The 24,160-nt window shown below is 46.4% G+C and overlaps 1 protein-coding gene across 1 annotated transcript; it reads left to right on the top strand.

Moving 5' to 3' along the window:
- The first annotated feature begins 156 nt into the window (after positions 1-156).
- HSF4 (heat shock transcription factor 4) lies at positions 157-23,538 on the top strand. Its single transcript, XM_030457826.1, has 13 exons — positions 157-279; positions 4,436-4,544; positions 5,576-5,703; positions 7,030-7,154; positions 9,015-9,090; positions 10,487-10,551; positions 12,314-12,413; positions 13,119-13,243; positions 16,828-17,052; positions 18,940-19,045; positions 20,362-20,427; positions 21,751-21,838; positions 23,046-23,538. Exons 1-13 carry the CDS (start codon positions 157-159, stop codon positions 23,240-23,242), a joined length of 1,533 nt encoding a protein of 510 aa, XP_030313686.1. The 3' UTR covers positions 23,243-23,538.
- The last annotated feature ends 622 nt before the right edge of the window (positions 23,539-24,160 follow it).

Here is a 24,160-nt window from a genome sequence, read left to right as displayed (position 1 = left end):
CCCTCTGATTGGCTGAGTTTTAAGAGTGCAAGCAGCACTGCTGATGTGACTACTCCCTGGGAACCTACTTTTCCACTGGGATAAAATTCAGTGGTTCATTCTCTGCCGGCACGCTGAGAGCAATGGGTTTTGTGGAGCTGGGATGCTGAGTAGACTATGCAGGATTCACCCAGCTCTCTGGTGATGGATGGGTACTCCAGCAATGTGCCAGCCTTCCTAACCAAACTCTGGACACTGGTGGAAGATCCTGAAACAAACCATCTCATCTGCTGGAGTAGTGTAAGTACAGCAAATCCCAGGTGTCCCAGACACCAGAAAAAACAAGGTGTGAGGCCTGAGAGATAGAGCTTCCCTTTGCTTTCCAAGGGCTGGCCAGCTAACTTGGAGTGGAAGGGCTGATACTTCCTTTGGGGATCTTCTGAACTTATTTGTTGTTGTTTATTTGAATTTTGGGGGTTTTCTGTTTCAAAGGGACAACTGGTTTGAGAGTATTTCAACAGCACTATTTACAGACTTCACCTGAAGCATCTTAAAGAGTGTCTAATATTGAATCTTCTAAAAATCCAGACTCTTAAAGGGAGAGATTTTTCACTTTGCTTCAATTGCAGTTTCCTAAACTAAATTTCTAGAAAAGGTGCAAAGCCCTTAATTGCACAGCTGTTTGTGATATTTCACATGTGCTCCTTATCAGACTTTCACAAGTGCCTGGAAGAAGGCAGCAGACAGACAGCATTCATACCCCAGGCTGAAGCCTATAAACAGGTCTCAGCCTGACACCCTAAATCACTCAGTACTTTTTGAAAGTATTATTTGATGTTTGAATTAGCCTGTGTGATGATGGTGGTGATGTGTGTATTGTCTGTAAGGCTTCACAGGAAAGGTTGCTTTGGCTTCTTGTTTGTCACTGAGGCATTAATATAGTAAGAGCAATCAGGGGACTAAAATGTTTTATTTGTCCCCCCTGAAGAACATTTTAATACTATGATGTGTTTTTGACCTGGTAAAGGCTTGCTACAAATAATGTGATTTGTCTTCAGCAGGGAGATCAAATGCATCAGGTAAGTTGTGTGCATAAATTTGTTATCTGAAACTAAGAACAAAAGTGGAAAGGGGATATAAAGGGGAAAAAAGTCTAAAGCAGGCTTTCTGTCATGTGTTTGTGTCCAGTGGAATTTTCATTCAAAACATGAGACAGAATTTGAACTGCATTGTTATCCAAGGCAATGTTTGCTTTCTGATGTGGGTATTACATGGTTGAACCTCTCCGTAACCACCAAGTTTTAGTATCCTGTGTTTTAAAACACAACTTTCAAACTAGGAAGGGTTTTCTAACATATAAATAGTCCCTTTTCTGAGGCACTTACTGTAATTTCTGACTGGCCACCCACCACCACACTCTGCTTTCCTTCAACCTAACATGTGCTATAGCTCCTTTCTTGGGCTGTTTTGGTAAGGCTTTAAACTGTTCTGAGTTTCCCATGTTGTGTCCTCCTATCCATTGGTGTTGGAGCAGACAGATTGTGTGCAGGCCTAAGATTTCCAGAGGTAATCAGAACTCTTGGAAAATAGGACCTATAAATACCTATGAACTGCTTCTTTACATGAAGCATAAGAGATGGAGAAGAAACATAATGGTTTATACTAAAGGCTGTTGTAAGCTGGCATGGAAAATTCTGCTGTGTGTATCCATGGTAGACTGGACAAGAAGTAATCAAATGATTTTTTTTTAAATTGGAAGATGTAGTTAGGAGGAACTCCTAGGAGATTCCTGGAGCAGCTTGCCTGGGCAGGGCACAGGGTGTCTTGTCGTTATGGGGTTGTCAAAAAGAGTAAAGCATATCCCAGGACTGATAGGCAGCAGAGTTGGAGTTTGCCTTGGGCAGAGACAGCTTCCAAAGTGTCTCCCAGCAAAGTGTCTCCTGTGACATAAACCAAGGAAGGCACAGCTGCTGTGTGGGAACAAGCACGTGCACAATTCACTGGTGAGCACACAAGAACTCCAAAGTCTCCTGTGTCTGTAGGAATCCTTTAGAGAGCATCTTCTGTGATGATCTGAGAACTTCTGAGAGCATTGCAGCCCTGAATTCAAAGGAACGACCTCTGGAGAGAGGCCATAAGGAGAAGTTCAGGTGCACAAAACCCTCATGTTTTTAAGTTTACATCAGCTTGCCCAGCCTGGGGGACACAGCTGTGTTCCAGGGGGAGTGAGTAGGCAGGAGAACAAGGAAAGCTGATGAACAAGGAAAGCAGAATAAACCACCTCTGTCCCTGCCTCTGCAGTGTTGAGAAACCTGGGTCCCTGCTGGCATGTCTGCAAGCTCAGCCTGTGAGGATAATTCCAGCATGCAGGTTATTAGAGAATTTCTTGAGTGTTTGGTCAGCTTGTGTTTTTGCTGTGTGGTGTACAGCGTGATGGGAAAGGCCTCAGTGATGCTCACAGCACACTCTTGAGGCAAGCAGGCATGGTCAGTGTTTGCTGCAGTGAACAAGGAGCAGGAGGTACAGCTGGCCAAGAGTTGTGTGGCTTGGGCTGAGCAGGGTTAAATGTTAGAGCTGACAAGCAAGGCAGAGCACAAAGGGAACTGGCATGGTTTGGGGATGATAAGGTAGTGGCAACTAGTGGGGTAGCAGGGTTTGCCAGGTGGTTGTTTTCTGGTATCCATGGGCAAGGCGCCAGCCACTCCTTAGTCACTCCCAGTTTAGAAACTTCCAGGCAATCCTGAGAGCACCCATGGAGCTCCAAAGCCCTGGGATGGGTGTGTGATGGGACCCCTACCCAGCTGGTCATGCAGAGCCAAGTCCTCACTCTTGGGAAATGCTGTCCCTGTTTCTAAAACCAGTCTTCTGTCAAATGACCCCCCAGGCTGACATGGCCCTTGACTGCCAGTAACAACAATGCTGAATGCAGCAGGGGGATGGCTGGGGCTGTGCTGCTGTCAGACCCCTCCCTGCCAATGTCACAGAGAGCCTGGTGTCTTTAGCCCTTTGAAACTCAGCTGCAGCTGAGCTGGTTAGTCCCTACTGTCTGCTGATGGTTTTGCGCAGGCATCTTGCCTGTCCCTCCCAAAAGCTGTGGTGGGCTGAGGCTGCACAGTTGGGTGGCTCCCCACTTTGCAGCTCTTCCTCTGCAAGTAAGGCCAGCCTAAGACCCATTTCTCTGCAGTTTTACAAAAATGCCACACGTGCCTCAAACTCCATGTCTAAAATCAAGATTCTTCACTCCTCCAAATCCCCCATACTGCCCCCACATCCAGGGAAGAGTGAGGATTTAAGGGAGTCACCCTGACCCCCTAGCCTGGAGATTCTTAGGCTGTTGAGGCTGGGAATTTAGAAAACATTGCTCCCAAGTCTTGGTTACAGGTGAAAATTAATTGCCAGTTCTTCTGTCCCTTAGAAAGGTTGCATGAAGTACTGTTTGCAAAATATTTCAAGGCAGCTTTGGTGCATTGAGTCTCTTTAAGCAGCAGGTTTCTAGCAGGGAGAGCACGCGGCCTGCAGCGTGTCTGCCAGCACTTTGCCTTGTTTTGTGGTGATGGATCCTGGCAATGCAACCCCAGAAAGTGGTAATTTATCTGTCTGACATGCATGTTCTAGCTTGGACTGTGCAGTGTGACTGTTTACATTTTGGAGGTTGCCCTTGTGGCTGTGTGCTCTCAAAAATAATCAAGAGAAGGTGTGAAATGCTCCTGGGTCCTGTCTCTCCACATGGTTTGCCTTCTTGGCTTGCTGTGTTTCTTGTGCCATGTATCCAGGCAGTACTTCCTCCTCTACTGCTGTGCTCTGGAGCAGATGGGTTGGAGCTCAACCTATACAAGCAGGTCAAGGGTTTATAGTGGGGATTCCCCTTACCAGGACCTTCTTCAGACACCAGGCTTTGTGTCAGGTTCAGAGGGAGAATGATCACCAGCTATCAGCTATTTGGATGCAAGGATCTGTGGTTTCTTTTTCACATCCAAGGCTCTCAACTAAGCAGTGGCAAAGCTTAGGAGAAAAGCAGCAATACTGCAGTCACAGAGGACTGACTGTAACAGAACTGAAAGATTTAGGTTGGAGATTAGAAAGAATTTCTTTACTGAGAGGGTGATCAGACATTGGAATGGGCTGCCCAGGGAAGTAGTGGGTTCTCCATCCCTGGAGATATTTAAAAAGAGACTGGATGTGGCACTCAGTGCCATGGTCTGGGAACTGCAGCAGGAGTGGATCAAGGGTTGGACTTGATCTCTGAGGTCCCTTCCAACCCAGCCAATTCTATGATTCTATGAAAGGAGCACATCCATCACTTGACACTCTTGTCACTTTTCTGAGCTTCAAGGTGACAATTCAGAGAACACATCTTCCCTCCCCTGCAGGACTTCAGGGAATCACCTTCTCCCAGCCCTCTCTCACCTTTGGGTCCACTCCTCTGACTTGGCCTTTCTCCTCCTCTCTTTTGCAGAATGGCACCAGCTTCCACGTGTTCGACCAAGGACGCTTTGCCAAAGAGGTGCTGCCCAAGTATTTCAAACACAACAACATGGCCAGTTTTGTCCGGCAGCTCAACATGTGTAAGTTCCACCTTCAGACCCATCCTGCAGACACGAGGGTAGTGGCAGAAAGTGAGGGTGGGAGAGGGGGCACAAGTGAGAAGTGTGGCTAGAAAAGTTGAGATACCTGTGTTATTGTGTCTTGATTGACTTTGCCAAAGAGGATCTGCCCCTCAGATGCCAGGGGAATGATTTCCTTGCACTGACTTTAGGTTCCAGCATGAAGTTTCTGTCAGATGACACTGTAAGAAATTTCAGCTACCAGACTTTCTGCTTCTCTGGCATCACTTTGGTGACCAATGATTATTTCTTTGCTGTTTTATTCTATACGGGGCTTTTTCCAGCAGCCTGGTCCTGTGACAGCTTTCTCAGACACTGCTGCTTTTGAGGGTGGCATGCCTTAGATATTTTCACTCCTTAAAGAAGGCATAAGCACAGTTTTCAGCCACATCCATACCACAGCTGTACGAAACATGGTTCTTTTCCAGTAGTTTTAGGAAGTTTGTCAATTACTAATTCACCAAGCTCCTTAGTAAAGTTTTTATGATGGGATTTAGCTATACCATAGCACCACTCTAACGTTTAGGACAGTTTTTAAATACAGCTGAGAATCCTTTCTAGGTTTCAGAAGAGTACTCAAAATAGATTTCCAGATGCACACCCTTTCTTCACACATCAGTGGCACGTGATGCTGGTCTGTGCCTTTGAAAAACCTTCCCCTGAATCCCTTTGGCTTGCAAACCAAATGAGATTTTGTATGAGCAGATGCTTCAGCTCCTGGCCAAAACCAACATGCCAAAGAGGTTGCCCTGTCAAAGCTTTCATAGTGTGGGCCAGTTGGATGCACAGGGCTCTCCCTCAGGGTGGATTTCCTGTAGGTCTGTCCCAAAAGGATGCCCAGCCATGGGGAGGGGGCACAGCTGTGCCTTGAGCACCAAAGCAGCTTAAAAAGTGTGTGTGGGGGGAGTGAACAGAAATATCCTTAAAGGTCATGGGGTGGGAGGCAAGGGGGAAGGACCTGTCAGCCCTTCAGCTGCACCCTCTCCATGCAGATGGTTTCAGGAAGGTGGTGAATATCGAGCAGGGGGGACTTGTCAAGCCTGAGCGGGATGACACAGAGTTCCAGCACCTCTGCTTCCTGCAGGGCCATGAGCACCTCCTGGAGCACATCAAGAGGAAGGTGAGGGGATGGTGGTCGGGAGGAACACACACATGTGAACCACTTGGGTGGGAAGGCTGGGGCTGAAGTGGGAAAGCTGATGTGCAGTGTTCTGCTCCAGAAGGTTCCACACTACCACTGAGGACAGGCTGCGTGGTGCCTTTTCAAAACATCCTCCACAACTTAACTAATGGTCTGCCTGGAGAGGTAGATCCCTTGGTTAGCTCTGAACCTGTCATCTCTTTATTTGGTTCCCCCTGGACTTTTGCTGGGAGAGAAGCATTGAATGCTTGTTTCTCATCCCTCAGGCACCTTGAGCAAGAAGCACCTTCTTCCTCCCTGACCAGGAGCCTGCCATGGGACTTCTCTGCTCTGGGCCCTTCTAACCCTCCTACATCCCTTTTTTTTGGGCAGAATGGCCAGAACAGCATTCCAGGGGCATTGTGAGGGTTTCTACCACAGATACATTATTCTCTTTGCTAAGTCACAAATGCTATAGCACAAATGCTCAGCAAGATCACCCTGTGGGCTGCTTTCTGTCCTCTGCACACCTATGTACGGTTGTGGTGGGCATCCTCAGGGTGCAGGACTTGGTTGCATCACAGTTTTGTCTTTTTGTTTTTTTTTTTTTCTCTATCCTCAGCATCATAAGACCTTTGCATAGTGTTGCATGGCCAGGCTTGCTTTGCACTGCTCTGCTTTTGAATGATTGCCTGCTTTTTGAGCAGTACAGCATCACACCTCTGCAGTCTCTAATCCTCTCATCTCCCATTATGACAGAAGAGATAACCTTCCTCTACCCTCTTTTTGCTGTCCTTCAACCATTTATTGATGCCCAGAAAGGCTGTTCTCTTACTGCGTTAGCATAGCAACTTCAGGAAAGGGACTTCAGCCAAAAACCTTCTAGAAATCCCAATGTAATATGTCCATTTGAAGCAGTACCCTAGGCTCATTGCTGTAAAAGACCAGGCTGGATTTGGTCTCTCTGTAGTTAAAATAGAAAGACTTAATCAAACAACCCAGTTGAATTTCTCCCTGACCCTCAAAATAGTTTAGTTTTTAGGCTGTTTGTTTTGTTGGTTTTATTTTTATGCCCCAAGCTGATTTACATCAAGTCCCCACCCTGGTGGGGTCTGTTGCCAACAGACCCACTGTATGAAAGGATTTGCTCTATTTTACCCCTCTGGCCCTTGCAGCAGTACCCTAAAGGACAGTTCAGGCTCTTGTGTGCATTGTGCCTGTCCTAGAGCCCAGCTGGTGCCACGTGAGCCACAGCAATGCCTCTTGTCTATCCACAGCTCTTCTTGCATGGGTTAAATCCAGCTTTGATTTTTTTTTTGTCCTCAGGTGTCAGTAGTGAAAAGTGAGGAGACCAAGATGCGCCAGGAGGACCTCAGCAGGTTGCTATACGAGGTACAGATACTGAGAAGTCAGCAGGAGAACATGGAATGTCAAGTGCAGGACATGAAGCAGTGAGTTGAACCCTCCTCAGCCTGCTTCTTTACAGGCATTTGGGATTAATGATAGGAACTAGATCTGTTGAGACAAAACCATGTAGGGTTTCTATGCAGATTTTATGATCTACAAAAGGAAATAATGTTCAGCCTCTCCATCTCCTGTGAAAGGCAGACATATTCTCTTTATCTGCATTTTCCCTTTACAGATGGGGAGAGCACAGAGGGGGCCATGTAGGAAAGATGTGCATACCCTGGGGACTTAGCTGACTGTATTCCTTTTCTGTTTCTGTGAAAGTAAAGGTGTAACTCTTTCTCACACCTGGCCTTGGCTGAAATGTTGTGGTGTCCACTCCAGCTATTAAAAAATTTTAAAATATCTGTGTCATCCTCCACCTCCAAAATATATGACTGGCCTGAAATCCATAAGAACATGAGAACTGCTGTACTGTTTAGGCCATGCACCCATCTCCCTGAAGAGTGTTCTTCTTACATGGTCAAGCTTCTTGTCTAAGAAGACAGATAGGAGATGGTGTACTGGGAAGCATTATTCCAGCCCAGCATCTGATGTGCAATGAATAAGGCTTTTTATCTTACCTCCATTTTTAAGGGGTCTTACACTCAGCACAGGCATGAAACTACACAATGAAATCCAGGTACAGTGGCAATGAAAGAGTTTCTAGCTTTGTATCTTATTTAATTTTTAAGGAATTCCAGTACTGATGATTTGGGCTTGTTTTTAGTTTATTCTCCCTTTTGATTTGCTTGCTTCCTTCCTCTCTCTGGCAAAATGCAAAAATTGCATTAAACTAAGGAAAATCATACAATTTTTTATGAACTTAGACCAGAAATCCCAGGCTGCAATCTAGTTAAGAAAATTACACTGGTGAAGAACCATGAGGACATGACTCCAGTGCAGGCTGTCAGATTAAGGAAAGTTGGTTGGCAGCTACTGTGGTCTTTTAAGACCTGGACCTTATCTCCCTAGTTCTAGCACCAGTCCAAACTAAGACCACCTGAGGGGATACACAGGCCAAAAGAATTTATAAATGTCACATATAAGATAGATTTTGCTGGTCTCCCATGTACTGGTCATCCATATACTCCTGAGATAAGTTGACTGGCAAAGCCTTTTCTATCAGTGACTTGGCTGGCATCTGTGTTTGGAGGCAGTGCAATAAAAAAGCTCTGTATGTCCCTGTCCCACTTTCTGGGGCTGTCACTGTTCAAGGAAGCCTGGAACTCCCCCATAGACTCCATTTGCAGGGAGAAAATAGATAAATGCAATTACAAGCTGGGCACCAGGCTGTGCTGGATGAAATCAGTGATTCCCATTATTGAACTAATTACAATCTTTGTAGTTCAAGAAGCATCCCTGTAACTCCAGTCCCTTCCAGCAGGCAGAATACATAGGATCTCTATCCATAGGATATCTTGGTTTTTGGAAGCCCTGGGGTAGTTGAGGATATGTTAGGCTTTCCTTAGTTCCCACAGTATTGGTGATACAAATCATTCAAAGTCATTAATCAGGCCTTCTGAAATTCTGAGTTTGCCCTAGATGTTCCATGAAAACTAAACACACAAATCCCCTTGTTTTACCCTCCCTGTGTATGCTGGCTTCTCTTTATTTATATAGAATTTATATAATTCTATATTCTCTTTATTTATATAGAATATTATTATTATTCTCTTTTATTTTCCTCCATGCTTTGGTCTAGTTCTTTTGAGGCCAAGGAAAGCCAGGCACTGTGTGACCCCATTTTGGTCACGTGAAAAGAGTCCAGCACTGCAAGAGCCCCAAGACTCTGCACTGTTAGGTGTGGTGTTCACCATGAGATAGGGTTCTGTGCTCACAGCAAGTTTCTCTTTCACTTTCAGGCAAAATGAAGTCCTTTGGAGGGAAGTTGTTTCTCTCCGGCAGAACCACTCCCAGCAGCAGAAGGTGATCAACAAGGTACAAATCATAGAAACCCCAGACTCACTCCTTCTGTGTGGTTCCTGTCCTCTGATTTTTTCCCCCATAATCTTCTCCACACTCTGCTATCACAGAAGGTTTGTTCTCCCTGTCTTTCAAGTGGTGTGAGACTCTTGTGTGTCATTAACAAAGCACAGATTACACCCTCAAGCAGAAGGTTTTCACTTCCCTGTCAGTCCTTGCTGTGATGTTAGAAACCACTTTTCTGCCCAAGTCCTGAGAAAGGCAGCACAGCTCTCACTAACTGCCCTGTGTTGGCTGTGCTCTGGTTGTACCAGGGATGTCTTGGGGCTTCCCAAATCTTTCCTTTGTACAAGAGAGGAGCCTCCCCCTCCTGCCAGCAGAGTTGGCTGGTGTGCACCTCCAGTATTTTACATTTTCTGGTGTAACTGCTGGAGTTGAGGAATTACTGTACAACCTTTGAGACCAAAGAAGCCACCTCCCTTAAAATCTAGCATGGCCTATACTTAAAAAAAAAGGGCTCTCCAGTGATTCCCTGATGGTGCTGACAGGACTGAGCACATCATGTTTCCTGGTCCCCCTGAGAGCCACGGTCTGACCCTCATGTGGCATCACAGAGTCATAAGGACAGGGTGGAAATGCACAATGCTATCAAACCTTCCTCCAGCTCAGAGCCTGGACAAGCCACACTGCTCATTGTAGAGCCACTTATGCAACTCTATTTTGTTGCATTGAGCAATGAGTAAGAGGCAGATGTGATATATAATGATAATGCTCTCTTTGTTTGGAGACCAAAGCAGACATTGGGCTCAAGCCAACGTTGCTAATATGTTGCTAAGTGATTCCTGTCCAGAGCCATTCTCTATCCATTTTAGTGTCTTGTTATATCAGCACTGAATTTCACAGGGCTGGAGAACTCCACGGAAAGAGCCAAGATCTCCATCCAGGGTCTCCCCTAGGAGTTGCCTCTTCCACTTGCAGAGTCCAATGAGGACATCATAGAGCCTCTTATAAAGGGCTCTAAAGACTTTGAAGAATGCCAAGTCTGACTCCAGGCCTAGCAGTGTTTGCATGGGTCCTTCACAGGCAGCTCCCCAGCTCTCATAGGGCTGGCTGGAGTTCTGCACACCCAGAAGTGGGGAGAGAAAGTGCTGAGCACAAGCATTAAGCATCCTTCACCCAAAACAGGCACCTGTCTGTGTTTCTTGGAAGCCAGGCAGATCATTTGGAGCCCTTGGAAAGCTCAGTTCAGATGCTTCAGTGCCTCATGCAGTTTGGCTCCCATATTTCGTGGCTGCTTCCAGCTTTGGGGTGGCATTGGGAGGGAGGAATGTGTGATATAAGAGCAGCTGTGAGAGCAGAGAGTGCTGAATCACTCTGCTGATTAACACCCTGTTTTGATCTCTCCTGACAGCTGATTCAGTTTCTGTTTGGCCAGCTCCAATCCAGCCCCAGCAGCACTGGGATAAAGAGGAAGCTGTAAGTACCCTGGTGTGGTGGGCACATGCTCACGGGTGCATAATGCTGCCCCCTCACTAAAAGCACAAGCTCAGCTTGGTCACCAGACTGGGACACCATGGTGATGGGAGATGAATGGGCTGAAGTGCAGAGTCAGACCTGCTGACATGGCCCATTCAGTGGCCTTTACAGAAGCACCGTGTCAGCTCATGACCTTTCTTTGGGGAATACAGAGTGAGATGGGAATGCCAACAGGAGGGTAAAGGGCAGGACCCCACTGCTGCCACTGCAGGATAGAGTTTTGCCACTTCTCATCCCTGGGAGCAGGGCTGGGCTCAGACACCTTCAGTTTGACCCACAGCCACTGAAAGGAGGGCATGTATCCAACAGGAGTTTGGTGGCATGTAACCTGCAGGCTTTACAGAGAGGAAGATAGAGAAAAATTTTAGCTAAGGGGTATCTTTAGAGTCATAAATAAGTTCTTCAAGGCAAGTGAATTGAGGAGCTGGGCTTAGGAAGCTTAGTACCTTCCAGGAGAGCATCCATGCACCTCTGGCTCTGTGGGTCTTGTGACTGAAAGAGGGGGGGACAGGGGCTACTAAGAGGAATTTGCCTTTGTGAGCTCAGGCTGAGGGCAGGGACCTGCCTCCATTTCCCACCTTTATTACTTTGTGGCTTTTGGCAACTCAGAAACTTCTTCATGCCTTGGAAAAAGGAGCCAGGCTTCCCAAGGGTTGATTTTCTTTAAGTTGGTGTCCTTGTTCTTGGCTGACTCTTTGAGGATTGTAAAGGAAACACAGGATTGAATGACGGAGTCTGTAAGGTGTACAAGCAAGCTGGGTACTCTCATCTCTGTCTACCCTCTCTAAGTGGGCCTCTTGGAAGGGATAAACACTGTAAGGAGAAAGGAAGCAAAGAAGAGGCCTCAAGGGGAGGGTATCAACTGCTCTGGGTCACTGAGGTTCATGACTGGGGAAATTTTCCTGCAGTAGAGTGAGGAACAGAACTGCTATTAACTGTAGTGGGTGTGTGTCAAATCCACACCAGCTCCCAGCTTCCCTGGGACTCTATCACAAAGCCAAGGACTGCCATTCAGGACATTTCATGATGGAAAGGCAGTCCCATTTTGATGCTAAACATAAAGCAGTCCTAGGGGAGCACCCCTGCTATATAGGACTCAGCATGCAGAGCTGCTTCTTCTGTAAAAGCTTGGAAGTCACTTTTTAAAAAGCCTGTGGGCATTGAGTTCAAGCTCTGCTCTGCTTCATATCTTTGTTTTATTACTTAGCTTATGGCATCGGTTCCTTTTGTGCAGTGCTATGCAGAGATCTAGTTTTGCCAAAGAAGCCCTGAGTTTGAGGGAGCTGGTAACAAGGCTGGATTTACAGCAGCATAGTAGTTTCAGCACAGCTACCTGCAGCTACACAAGCTGAGGATCCAGGCCAGAGCTTGAAACCACTTGCAACTAGAAGAAAATATGAATTTAATTGGTTCAATTCCAAATATTTACTGAATCTGTTATTTCACTTACATCTTTCAAGTAAGATCTCAAAAACACAGATTGTCCCTTCTCTGCATGACTAATGTCCTTTTTTAATGGTGACCCTCTCCAAAACTGTTGTTTCCCTTCCATGTCCATACTATTGGGCAGGAAAGTACCTGACAGCTGAGGAAAAACAGAGTGCCCAGGAGAAAACAACACTTGGCTGAGAGACATTCCTTGTGTGAGCAACCAGAAACCAGTCAGTATGTGCTGGGAAACAAACTGTGTTTCTCTTTTTAGACCCCTGATGCTGGACAATGGGATCTCATCTCCTCAAGTGTCCAAGTTCAGCAGGCATTTGCCCACAGACCCCCTTCATGACCCCTACTTCATACACTCGGTAGGTTTATGGCAGCCTTTGATCTTCCTGGGATTTCTTTGGCCAGCATGGAAAAATGCTTGAAGTAGTCACAGAGATTACAAATTAAGTCATTTGGCAAGAGTTTGGCAGGGAAGAGAAGAGATTTACAAAGCTGAGTGACATTTTACTCTTTCTTCAGCTCCAGTGTTCCAGGGAGGGGCACTTGCATGCCCTTACACTGCCCCATTCCTGTGTTCCCTGTATCCTGGGGGAGGGACAGGCAGACTCTCTGTGGTGTTACCTCCCCTGGCTCACCTAAAGGGCAAAGAGGAAGAAAGATGTTTTGGAAGTGGGTGTCAGAGCCAGGATTTTGTAGTCCCTGAGGATCCCCAACACTCTAACCCACCAGAGCAGACACAGGACATGTTGTGCCATTAAAACGCTCAAGCTGGTGGGATTGAAACCCATAGCCCCATGTTGAATCTTTTTCTCCAGGTGGAAATGAAGCAGGTAAAATGTCAGATCTAAGAAAACCTCTCTGTGCTTATGTTACACCTGCACTTCTGTGTGGAAGTGGGGAAAATCGGAGGAAATTATAATGTTGCAGAGTAGGTAAAAGCTTTCTTGGTTTCCATATGAGGGAGGACTCAAGGGCATAGTGGGTAAATTCTCTCTCAGATAGGGCCTTGGACTTTTTCTATTCCTCAGAAGGATAAATATACATGATTTTTGCTTTCCTCTCAGCCATCAACAGAACCTGCCTCTTGCTTAAGCAGCCCTGCCATTGCTGGAGGACCCATCATATCTGATGTTACTGAAGCATCACCAGCGAATGTAATAAATATGCAATCCCCTCCTGAAAATGACAGGTAACCATATTTGTGATTAAAATCAGGGAGAGCTGAGTGTGGGCATGCATAACTTTGAAAGAGTTTTTTCTGGTTGTAATTCTACCAAAGTTCCTGTCTGATTTGCAAAATCTCTATGAAGGTGGTGGGCTGGAACATTTGTTTCCAGTTTGCAGTGTGGGTCAGATTTTCAAAATTTGAGAGGAATAAGAGCAGCATAGCTTTTAAAACAGTTGTGAGTTTCATGGTGAGAGCTTCCACTCACCCCTTTGAGAAGTATTCCACATTTCTTTTATATTCTATTCTCAAGACAGTCTCAGAATTTATCAAATAATGAGATACTAGCACTCGTTGGGTTTGTTGAGAAAGGGAGAGAGATGAAGTTTCCTTTTGGCTTTGAGAAGAAGAAACAGAATCAAACTGCACATCTTTCTGCTAATGAGAACAGAAAGGCTGCATCACAACAACTTCCGATGTCTGACAACTTTTCTGTGAAAAGCTCTTGGTAAGCCAAGAACTGAATGCAGAAATATTTCACTGCTTATCTCTTCCTGCCACAGAAATGTTGTGCATTTAGGCCTAGCAGCAGAGTAGCTTCAGCTGTGTCAGTGGAAAGTAAGTGGAAAGATGAATCATGGGAACAGTTTCTCAGGCATAGAAGCAAGGCAGTTGTGCTCTAGAAATTGCCTGTAAATCTGCATAACTGAAACCATAGTCATAAAATTAACTAGAGGCATGAAAAGAACCCCTATTAAAAAAAGAAAAAGAGGGGAAAAAAAACCACAACATCAACAAAAAACCTGCTAATATCACGTTCAAGTTAAGCTGCTTCTTTTTAATAATTACTGCCATCTGGTGGCATCTGGTCTGTGCTGTGTCTGCATGATGGGAATCTGAACCAGCCTTGAGTTCAGAAGTGTGGTGCCTCATAAACCAACAGAGCTTCTGCTGGAAGTGTAGGACTCACTCACTGAAAGGATGATCAGAAAGGAAAGGACTAGCAGGCTGTGGAGCACCAAGTACCATCCTGTGATGTGTGACACACTCATGTGCTGAGCTTGTCAGTCAGTCTGGTAGGATGATGGATTTCAGGGTGATTTCCCTGTGTCTCTTGATCAATATGAGCTGGCAGTGTGCCCAGGAGGCTAATGGCAGCCTGGCTTGTATTAGAAATAGTGTGGCCAGCAGAAGTAGGGAGGTGATTGTCCCCATGTGCTCATCAGTGATGAGGACATACCTTGAGTATTGTGTCCAGTTTGGGGTACCTTGATATAAGGGACATGCTGGAGTGCAGGGCAGCAAAGCTGGTGAAGGGCCTGGAGAATAAATCTTATGAAGAATGATTGAAGGAGCTGGGTTTGTTTCATAGAATCATAGAACTGGCTGGGTTGGAAGGGACCTCAGAGATCATCAAATCCAACCCTTGAACCACTGTTGAGGTTTTTAGACTATGGCACTCAGTGCCACATCCAGTCTCTTTTGAAATATCTCCAGACACGGAGAATCCACTTCCCTGGGCAGCCCATTCCAATGCCTGATCACCCTCTCCAGAAAGAAATTGTTTCTAATCTCCAACCTAAACCTCCCCTGGCACAACTTGAGACCCTGCCCTCTTGTCTTGCTGAGAGTTGCCTGGGAAAAGAGCCCAACCCTCTCTGGCTCCAACCTCCTTTCAGGGAGTTGCAGACAGTGATGAGGTCTCCCCTGAGCCTCCTCTTCTCCAGCCTCAACACCCCCAGCTCCCTCAGCCTCTCCTCATAGGATCTGTGCTCGAGTCCCTTCACCAGCCCAGTTGCCTCCTTTGGACCTGCTCCAGCATCTCAATCTCCTTCCTGAGCTGAGGGGCCCAGAACTGGACACAGGACTCAAGCTGTGGCCTCCCCAGAGCTGAGCACAGGGGCAGAATCCCTTCCCTGGACCTGCTGGCCACGCTGTTCCTGAGCCAGCCCAGGATGCCATTGGCCTTCTTGGCCACCTGGGCACACTGCTGGCTCCTCTTCAGCTTCCTGGCAATCCAGACTCCCAGGTCCCTTTCTGCCACTCTGTGCCCAGCCTGGAGCTCCCCATGGGGTTGTTGTGGCCAAAGTGCAGGACCCGGCACTTGGAATGTTGAACCTCATCCCCTTGGAATCAGCCCAACTCTCCAGTCTGTCCAGGTCCCTCTGCAGAGCCCTCCTGCCTTCCAGCTGATCCACACTCCCCCCCAGCTTAGTGTCGTCTGCGAATTTGCTGATGATGGATTCAATCCCCTCATCTAAATCATCAATGAAGATACTGAACAGAACTGGGCCCTACACTGATCCCTGGGGGACACCACGGCCGCCATTTTGGACACCACAGCTGCCATTTTGATGCAGCCCCATTCAGCACCACTCTCTGGGCCCGGCCCTCCAGCCAGTCCCTAACCCAGCACAGGGTGCCCCTGTCCAAGCTGCGGGCTGACAGCTTTTTCAGGAGGATGCTGTGGGAGACGGTGTCAAACGCTTTGCTGAAGTCCAGGTAGACTCCATCCACAGCCCTCCCCTCATCCACCAGTCGGGTCACCTGATAATAAAAGTTTAGTCTGAGGAAGTGGATGCTGAAGGGAGACCTCATCACTCTATAGCTACAAGAAAGGACATTGTAGAGATGCTGGTGCTGGTCTTTTCTCACAGGTAATTGTAATAGAACATGAGGGAATGGCTTTGAGCTGCAGCAGGGGAGGTTTAGACTGGACATTAGGAAAAAAAATTTCACAGAAAGAGTGGTCAAACACTGGAATAGACTTCCCAGAGAGGAGGTGGAGTCACCATCCCTGGGAATGTCTGAGGGTCTTTTAGATGTGTGTTGGGGGATGTGGTTTAGGGGAGGACTTTTTAGAGTAGGGATGATGGTTGGACTTTCCAACCCCAAAGGTTCCCTGATTCTATGCCTTTGTCTCCTTGGCTCCAGGTCTGCACATCCACAGGAAGCTGTCAAATCTCCTGTGAGTGGCACAGAGTAGATTTTTCCACACAAAATCCTACTCTGCAGAATTTTAATATATGTCCATCTAGGAATAACATGGAGCGTCTCTTCTTCTTGCAAAAGGCAAACCTCTGCTTCCAAAAAAGTAAAACATCTAACTGGGACTGTCAGATCTTGATAGATTCTGTTCCAAATCCTGCAGGGCTACCTGTGTCTCTGGGATATTTAGAGTGCTTGCTGGTCCAACCCTATCTCCAGCTTGGGAATGTCTTGCTGATCCCATTCCTGTCTCTGGAGTGGAGGCTTTTTCAGGGCAACCTCTCCAGCCTTGTTACCCTTTAACCTGAAGCCCGACATGCTTCAGAGGAATAATCAGCACATCGAAATACACTTTCCGTGTTTGCAAAATTGGGCAAATTCACTGTGATGGTCAGGGATGAAGTGAATGAAGATATTGCAGCTGAGCATGCTTCTGGGGCTTTCTGAAATGAAAACAGAGCTTGTTGGTTTCTTTCTGCCTATCGAGAGGAATGGAAAGACCCTGTGGGGCAGTTTAATGGGAAGTGGGGAGCAAACCCTTGTGCTGTCTCCCCTCCCAGAGGCAGGAGGCCTTTATGGAGCAGATGTGTCTGTGGTGCTGACTCTTGTGTCTGGAACAGGGAGAAGTGCCTCATGCTGATCAAGGAAGAACCAGTCAGCCCTGGAGTGAAAGCCACCACTGAGCCTGATGTCTCCCTGCCAGGCTGCCGGGCTTGCTCCGAGCCCCCCGTGCTCCCAGTTGCCATGGTCCAGTCTGTTCTGGAAGGCAAAGGGAGCTGTGGTGCAGCCCCACCAGGAACCTCCCAACCAGCTGAGAGAAGAGGCAGAAGGGCATTGCTGGACAGGTGAGGAGAGCAAGAGAGAGCTGTGGCCCTGCATGCTTCATGGCCCTCTCTTCCCATGAGCAAGGAAGAGAAAGTGGCTGACCTTAAGTCACCTAATGCAGCTTGATGGGCTCCAGTCTGTACCCCTGGCACCTCCTTGAAGGTGGCACTTGACCCTTGGAGCCCAGTGGACAGCTTACAGGGGAAGAAGGTCTGTGGACCCATCAGAGGCTGAGCCTGTGCATCACAGCCAGAGGGATGGGAAGAGGCTTTCTGCAGTGGAGAGGGATTTGCCCAAGGTCCAAGTGAAAGCTGGAGCTCAGAGCAGCATCCATGTCAGCAGACCTGCAGGCCTCTGGACTGCTGGTGTCCTCTGTTGTTTATTTTGTTGAGTCTTTAGTTACATGAAGCCATAGAAAATACTTGTCACTGGTGCTCCTCTGCAGTGAATAAGGTATCATTGGTGTGCCAGCATGCAGACAGTCCTGGGAGGTGACAGGCAGTCATTACCATCACCTCTGCACTAATAGAATATATCTACTAAATATATCTACTAAATAAATCTATTTAGAACATATTTAATAAAGCATCAAAGCATTTATGAGGCCTAGGCTTGGGCTTGAGAGGGAAATAATTGTCCCCTTCTTTTCCCATCCTGTGCTGTAAAATCAAATAGATTTTTCTCTTTAATGTTCTGTGCCTTTTTACCTCCTCCCTCCTGTCACCTTTCCAAAGTGACTTTCCTGCATCAGTCGTGGGTCTGTCCTCTGGGGGCAGCCAGTGACTTTGGCACCATCATGTGGGCTGTGTGTTTCTGGTGAGGTGCCTGGAGATCTCAGCTTCCCCATCTATAACTAAGAGTGAAACCCCACCAAAATTAGCAGCACTCCTATGTTTGTCTCCTTGAACTGGAGGGGATCAGTAAAATGCCAGGCAGCTCAGATCAGGGCTTTATAAAAGGATATAAACCCATGCCTTAAAATCATGAAATAACAACTGGGGCTACTCAGAAGGACAGAGAGTTGAGAGTTTGTGTTCACCAAGAGCAGATTTTCATTATTTTGAAGCCAGGGCATGAAAGTATCCTGTGTGTGACAGAGAATGATGCCCTTTGCAAGGGGGGTTTAGCACAGTGTCACAAAGCTCAGCCATGGGGAGACTCTGGGTGAGCCACCTTGGAAGCTGTGGGAGTAAAATCCCAACAGCACCAATGTTAGGGGTGAGTGTAAAGCAGAATTCAACAGCAGCAGGAAAGCCTGGTGGCCTGGTGGCAGCTTGGTGGGTGACAGGGAAGTCAACTGTATAAATAATTACTGGTGGCATCTGCAGCCACATAAGGAGGATTTGGGCTGGAGAGGAGGCACAAAACACTCAACAGGGTTTTCAGAAAGGCTTCTGGGAGTTTTTTTGGGTCCTTGTTCCTCCTGTTAAACCTGCTTGCTACTTAAAAACATTTTCTTAGAAGAAAAGTCATCCTTTTGTAAAGACTAGATTTACAGAGAAATTTTGTAGCTGTTGGGGGTTAAACACAGCAGGGCCTCACAGTTTCTCCTCTGGATGAAGGTAAATGCAGCCTGCAAGCTGAATGCCTGCAGGCAAAAGTCACCCCTATGAAAGCCATTAGTTATTAGTAATTCAGCCATCCTAGACCCAGGAGGATTGGAATGCAGCCTGTTCTGGATCCCAGGTGCCTCTCTGGAAGGTTTTCTTTTAAGGAAAGCTTTAATTTTCCTAGTCTTAAAGAGATGAGCACAGACTATTCATCCCCAAATCACCTGACAGTGGGCCCTTGGATTTCAAAATTAGATTTAAGCATAAACCTTATGTTGGAAGGCTGCTCAGTACAGCTTCCTCTATGTATCTGTGCAAGCCTCATCCATAGCAATCTTTCCCCTTGTCTTTTATCAGAACAGATATTTCAGACTCATTGGAGGGCACTGACTGGAGCTTGGAGGGGCTGCAGCTGCTGCTAAGGAGCCAGCAGTATGGGCTGGAGCCTGCCAGCCTCTTGGATGTAAGTGTTGGTCCTTCTCCTGGAGCAGCTGTGGATAGCAGCTCACAGGGCCACCTTTGGGCTGTAAATCACACAGATAGTCCTGTTTGTGCTGGTGTGTCCCTTCTGCTGCCTCTGTTGTGACTTCCTCCTAACAGCTGGCAAGGTTGCCAACTTTAATGATTTTTACATTGTCCTTTTTACATTGCTTCTGAGAATACACAGACATCTGAACTTCTAGGTGCACAAAACAGTGCATTTGGTAGACACCATCATGAGACCTAACAAATGTACATGAAGTAGGTTTAATAGGGCTCTTTGGTAATTCCTTTGGGTAGTTTAGTTTATTTTCCTAGATACTCCTAAATTGTGGTCAGCTCTACTGCCTTCCCCTTCCCTTCACGTTCTGGGGAGTGTGGCCAATGTCAGATTCTCTCTCTGCTGAGAGAGAATTGCTTTATTTCTCTTGCTTTATTTCTCTCTCCTCATGGATGTGTAGTTAGTATCTGAAAGGTTTCTGCCAGTAATCAAACAATTGTACATAGCAAAAGAATCTGTATGTCAAGCTGCTCTCTTGTGGGGGTGCTTCTGATGCATCATGTGGTAAGCTTGCATGGATCAACAGGAATGAAAAATAACTTTAAAAATCAGTCTAACTCCTAAAGCCAGTTCCCAAGTGTCTGTGGTTTAATTTTGACTTTTTGGAAAGTTTTTCTAATAGCCTGCTCTATCACTGCCTCTGTTGGTTTCTGTTCCTTATTTCTAATTAGGAGGTGTTTTCTGTTACTGACACAGTTCTTTCTCACAGTTCAACTACATGTCACAATGAATCATAAAACTGTACCCCAGATCAACAGCTCCTTTCCCCAGATTGCTCAAGCTTCTCAAGAAATTGCCAGCTAAGCATTAATTCAGCAGTCATCTGCTTTCTGCTACTGCCATTTGGAAAGCTTCTAATAAAAACCACAACAAAACCCAAACAAATCTGGAAGTGTTCTAGGACCCAAGAGAAGCAAAACAGGGCTCTGAGTTGTATGTAGAGTGACACAAACAGCTGCCCTGGTTTACACCATGACTGTGGCACTGGCTGGTCAGGCAGCAGAGTAGGACTTGCTGTTCTGCACAAGTGCCCAGGGCTCAGCTCAGCCTTTGCTCTGCCACAAAAACCCCACAGAGGAGCTGTGCCTGTAGATGCAGATCCTGTGTCAGAACAGCTGAGGCATGGGCAGAAGTTGCTTTCTGCAGGGCAGAACCTCCAGGGGCAGCCAAGCTGAAGAGATGAGTGCCTGGAACCATTACACCTTTCAGAGCTCTACTTTTATTTTTTCTCCTAACAGGTCTTTAATCCAAGTTTATCCTTGGGTGAGTGGAATTTGAATGAGATGGAAGCCAGTCTGTCCCCGGTAAGAGATGTGTATTTCTAAGATCTGATTATAATAATGATGTAATTATGAAGCAGAGCTTGTGCATAACTGAAGGATGTTCAGTTATTTTATAGGCAGAGGGAAGAGTGTGGTAAAGCACAGCTACTGCTCATCTCTGGAGGGTAGGCTGGGAGTGTTATCTTATACTCTTGACCTGTTTTTCCCACTCACCCAGGGCTTGTTTAGAGATATGTTGGTGTCCTGGAGTCTTGAACTGAAACTGGCCACTCTAAACTTTCTCATGGATGTCACATCTTACTAATACCACAGATCCATCAAGTGTCTTTGCACCCAAGCTCTTAATAAAATGCGCCTTAATAAATTCTTACCCCTACAGATGAAAAAGGAGAACTGGTTGGGCAGTTTTTGTTTGGAACTGATACTGACACAGGCATTTCTGAAGTGTATATGGTGATTTAATACTCAGTGAGTGAAGTGTGTGTTTCATGGTTGGGTTTTTTTCCTGCTTGACAGAAAGTGAATTTTCAGAGCCCTCACTGCCAGCCAGGTCAGATAAAGACTTGGGTGGTTCTGGCTTCTCTACAGACACACAATCACAGTGTAATCTATCCTAATGAACTGTGAAAGGTCTCTTAAACCTTCTTAAATATAGTACTCTCCATTTTAGGTTTGATATAATAAGTTGCAGTTTCCTAGGTAGTTCCCTTTCCTGAGTGTTGGGAAAGTCTCTGAGGAGGTAGATAATATTAACACGTCTCACAACTGAGGGACACTCTCTTTTTAAAAGAATTGCATGAGAGAAAAGGCCAAGAGGGAGGCTGCCATATTTAGCAGTTTAGTCCTCAAGTCCACTGAATTTCTCAGCATCTGGTGCAGCCAACCCTTAGGTTGCTTGTCCTGCAGAAACTCATGAGCAGAGAGAAGCTTCCAAGTAATAACTGCAGCAGCTCCATGCCTAGAAGCACGGGGCTAGCTAAAGCTAATTTGAACTTTAAAGACAGTTCTGGGACAATTCCTTTTGGATTTGTAGCTGGCTGCAGTGGACTGTAGGTGTGCTTGGTGTGGCCACCAGGCAGGGACAGCCACAGGGACACTATCCTGGCCTCCTCATGGGGTGTGAGCTTCACAGGGTGTCAGTGACAGGGTTTGGCACCTCCCTTTGCCCTCTCCTTCAGGCACAGCAGCCCTTGGGCTGTTCTGACAGAGCTGAGGTGAGACTGGGAGGAGAGCTGGTGTTACTGGTGGATGTTGTGGAGCACTGGTGGTCACAAGTGCCCTAGTTCTAACAAGCTCCCCTGTCTTTGTATAATTGTACATTGTAGTTTATATTTTTGCATCAAGATGCAGCGACTCACGGTGGATCTGGAGAAGAATGCAGCTGAACTGTCCTCAAAAGTGTTCAACCCACCCTTCAACAGTACCTGCCCAGGTAGGAGCACCAGCAGACACCAGGCTGGGGATATAATTAAGGTGTTAATGATGCCAGCAGCTAGATGCAATGTCCAGTACTCACCATGTGCTACTCTGGGGGAACAAAACACATCTGGTCTTTTACTTTCAGGACTGTCAGTCAGCAATGTTTCCATGCCCATGCAAAGGACAAATGGAGGGTTAAGTTTAATTGCAGTCTCTGCTCCTGCTTGGCTCTGCTTCATGTCTGTCAGTATCTCCATTTTTTAATATGCCTGTTCCCTGCCACCTAAGAGCAATATGGTGATGAAAGTGGGCAGGGGTGGTTAAGAGCTGTACAGCCCCTGTGTTTCTTCTGGCTTCTGCTGCAGAAAAGGTGACCTGGTGGCTGCCAGCAGCCAGAGGCAAATGTTACATCTTTTCTCCAGACCTTTTTCCAGCCCTCAAAGGGGCTGCCCACTGATCCTCTCACTGGCTGTTGATAGGCTGTGCCATTGAACTCAGATATGAATCTGGAAGTGTGCTCCTGGTCTTGGAATAGTGATATGCTATTATTATTTTAATCTGTATTCATCTGGACCTAAGTGAAGCTTTTGTGAGTCTTAGTGTTGTGCTGTAGCCACCTGAAGCTTTTGTGAGTCTTAGTGGGGTGCTGTAGCCACCTGACCCCACTCCTGAATTTTCTTGTATTGTGTGTCCTTCAAAGACTTCCAGACTCCACCTAGAGCTCAGTATCTTAAATGAGTACCAGAGGCATTAAAACCCCAGTTCTCTGGAGAAGTTCCTTCTGCAGGCTGGGTCTGAAATGCACTAGAGGAGCATCCCCTGTTTGTAAAGCCCTTCTGGTCCCTGCAGTGGTGTGATACTGGACTTAATGGGGCAATTTGCACATGTCACCTTCTGCAAAGATGAGGAAAAGCAGAAAGTTTTTGAGTGAAGAAGAAGCAAGGCTTCTCTCATCCACTTCTTAGTGTCTCATTTGGTCATCCCTCTCTCACTTCTTGTGAGGCATCTCAGCATTCAGGCAGAAGCCAGCTTGGCAGCCTGCAGGGATTCCCATAGATTTGAGTGAATGCAAGTTTGACCCAAGTGTTTTGCCTGCAGTAAGGGCCCTTCACCTCCTCCTGAAGTGAGGATTTACCCCTTTTCTTTATGTGCCACATGTATAAAGTCTGGTAACTTGCCTTCCAGAAACTGAGTTTTCTGTTGTCCGTTTGCATTCCCAGGGAAAGATGTCATTCTTGAAAGCACCCAGCAGTTCCTCAGTGACCGTCAGTCAATCTTTGGAAGTGACCTCACCAGCTTGCCTGAAAGTTCAGCACTTTATGTTCCATCTGAGAACATGGTTTCCTACCTGTCCTCTGGGGGTGTCCAAGGGGACATCCCATTAAATCTGAGCTCCTCAACTGACAACAACCAGTGATTCAGTTTCCACGAAACAACATCACCCTCCCAAGCATCTCCAGTCTTGAATGTAAAGGAACAAAAGTGACTCAGAAGCCCCCAGGAGAGTTTCTTTTTGTGCCCTTCCTTTCTGAGCAGATGGAAATGGTCAGTAGCTGTCACCTCACCCTCCTGTCACCACCTGCACCTGGATTTCAGTGTTTTCCCAGGATAACAGTGTTAAAACAAAATACTGCCCCTGGTTCTTGCTCCCATGGGGGGGTGAGAACTTGGCAGGATTTTTTTTTGTTCTTGAAAATGCTTTCAGAAATTTCGTATCTTCTAATAAAATTTAAGTGAGGAGTAGCTTGAAAGCACATCAGGGACTTCACAAAATAAAATGATCCTGACAGTGTGTGCAAATGGCAAAGTGTTGGATTTTACTGGGGCAGCACAGATTAGCTAAATTTGACCCTTCTGGATGCTGGTTTGTTCTTTTTTTTTAAATAGGAAAATACTTGTATAAGCCGGTCAGATGCTCTAAAAAACTCTTTTATCTATTTTCTGTTTTTGTTGGGATGTATTTGTGCCTCTCACTTGTCTGCCTAGGGTGGGTAGGAAAATGAAGATATCTCGGGATATGTAGAAGATAATTTTCTGAGTGACCACTCCAAGAACTTGTGCCTGGCTCCTCGGGACTATCACAGGTCTCTCAATATCCCATAGTGAGTTGAGAGGGCTCACTGTTTGGGATTTTCTCCTAAAAATTTCCAACATAAAGGCAGGACACCCCAGTTTAAAAAAAAAATAAGGGATAGACTCTTCTGGACACACAATTATTTTCCATGTGCTAAGAGGACTGAAGGAGCACACTCTGGGTCTTGGTGCTGGCTGAGTATCTCCTGCCCACTCCAATGATTTTTTTTTCTTTGGCCTTGTTCTGTCTTATTTCCCCAGA

This window comes from Calypte anna, chromosome 11 (assembly GCF_003957555.1).
Source record: "Calypte anna isolate BGI_N300 chromosome 11, bCalAnn1_v1.p, whole genome shotgun sequence".
In the NCBI taxonomy this organism is placed as follows: Eukaryota; Metazoa; Chordata; class Aves; order Apodiformes; family Trochilidae; genus Calypte; species Calypte anna.
Note: the sequence above shows the minus strand (reverse complement) of the source record. Positions and strands in the feature narration are given on the sequence as shown.

Coding starts and splice junctions, on each gene's coding strand:
- HSF4 (XM_030457826.1), top strand. CDS start 157: ATGCAGGATTCACCCAGCTCTCTGGTGATGGATGGGTACTCCAGCAAT. Junction 5,704..7,029: donor TGGAGCACATCAAGAGGAAG/GTGAGGGGATGG, acceptor TTTTGTCCTCAG/GTGTCAGTAGTGAAAAGTGA. Junction 9,091..10,486: donor AGCAGAAGGTGATCAACAAG/GTACAAATCATA, acceptor CTCTCCTGACAG/CTGATTCAGTTTCTGTTTGG.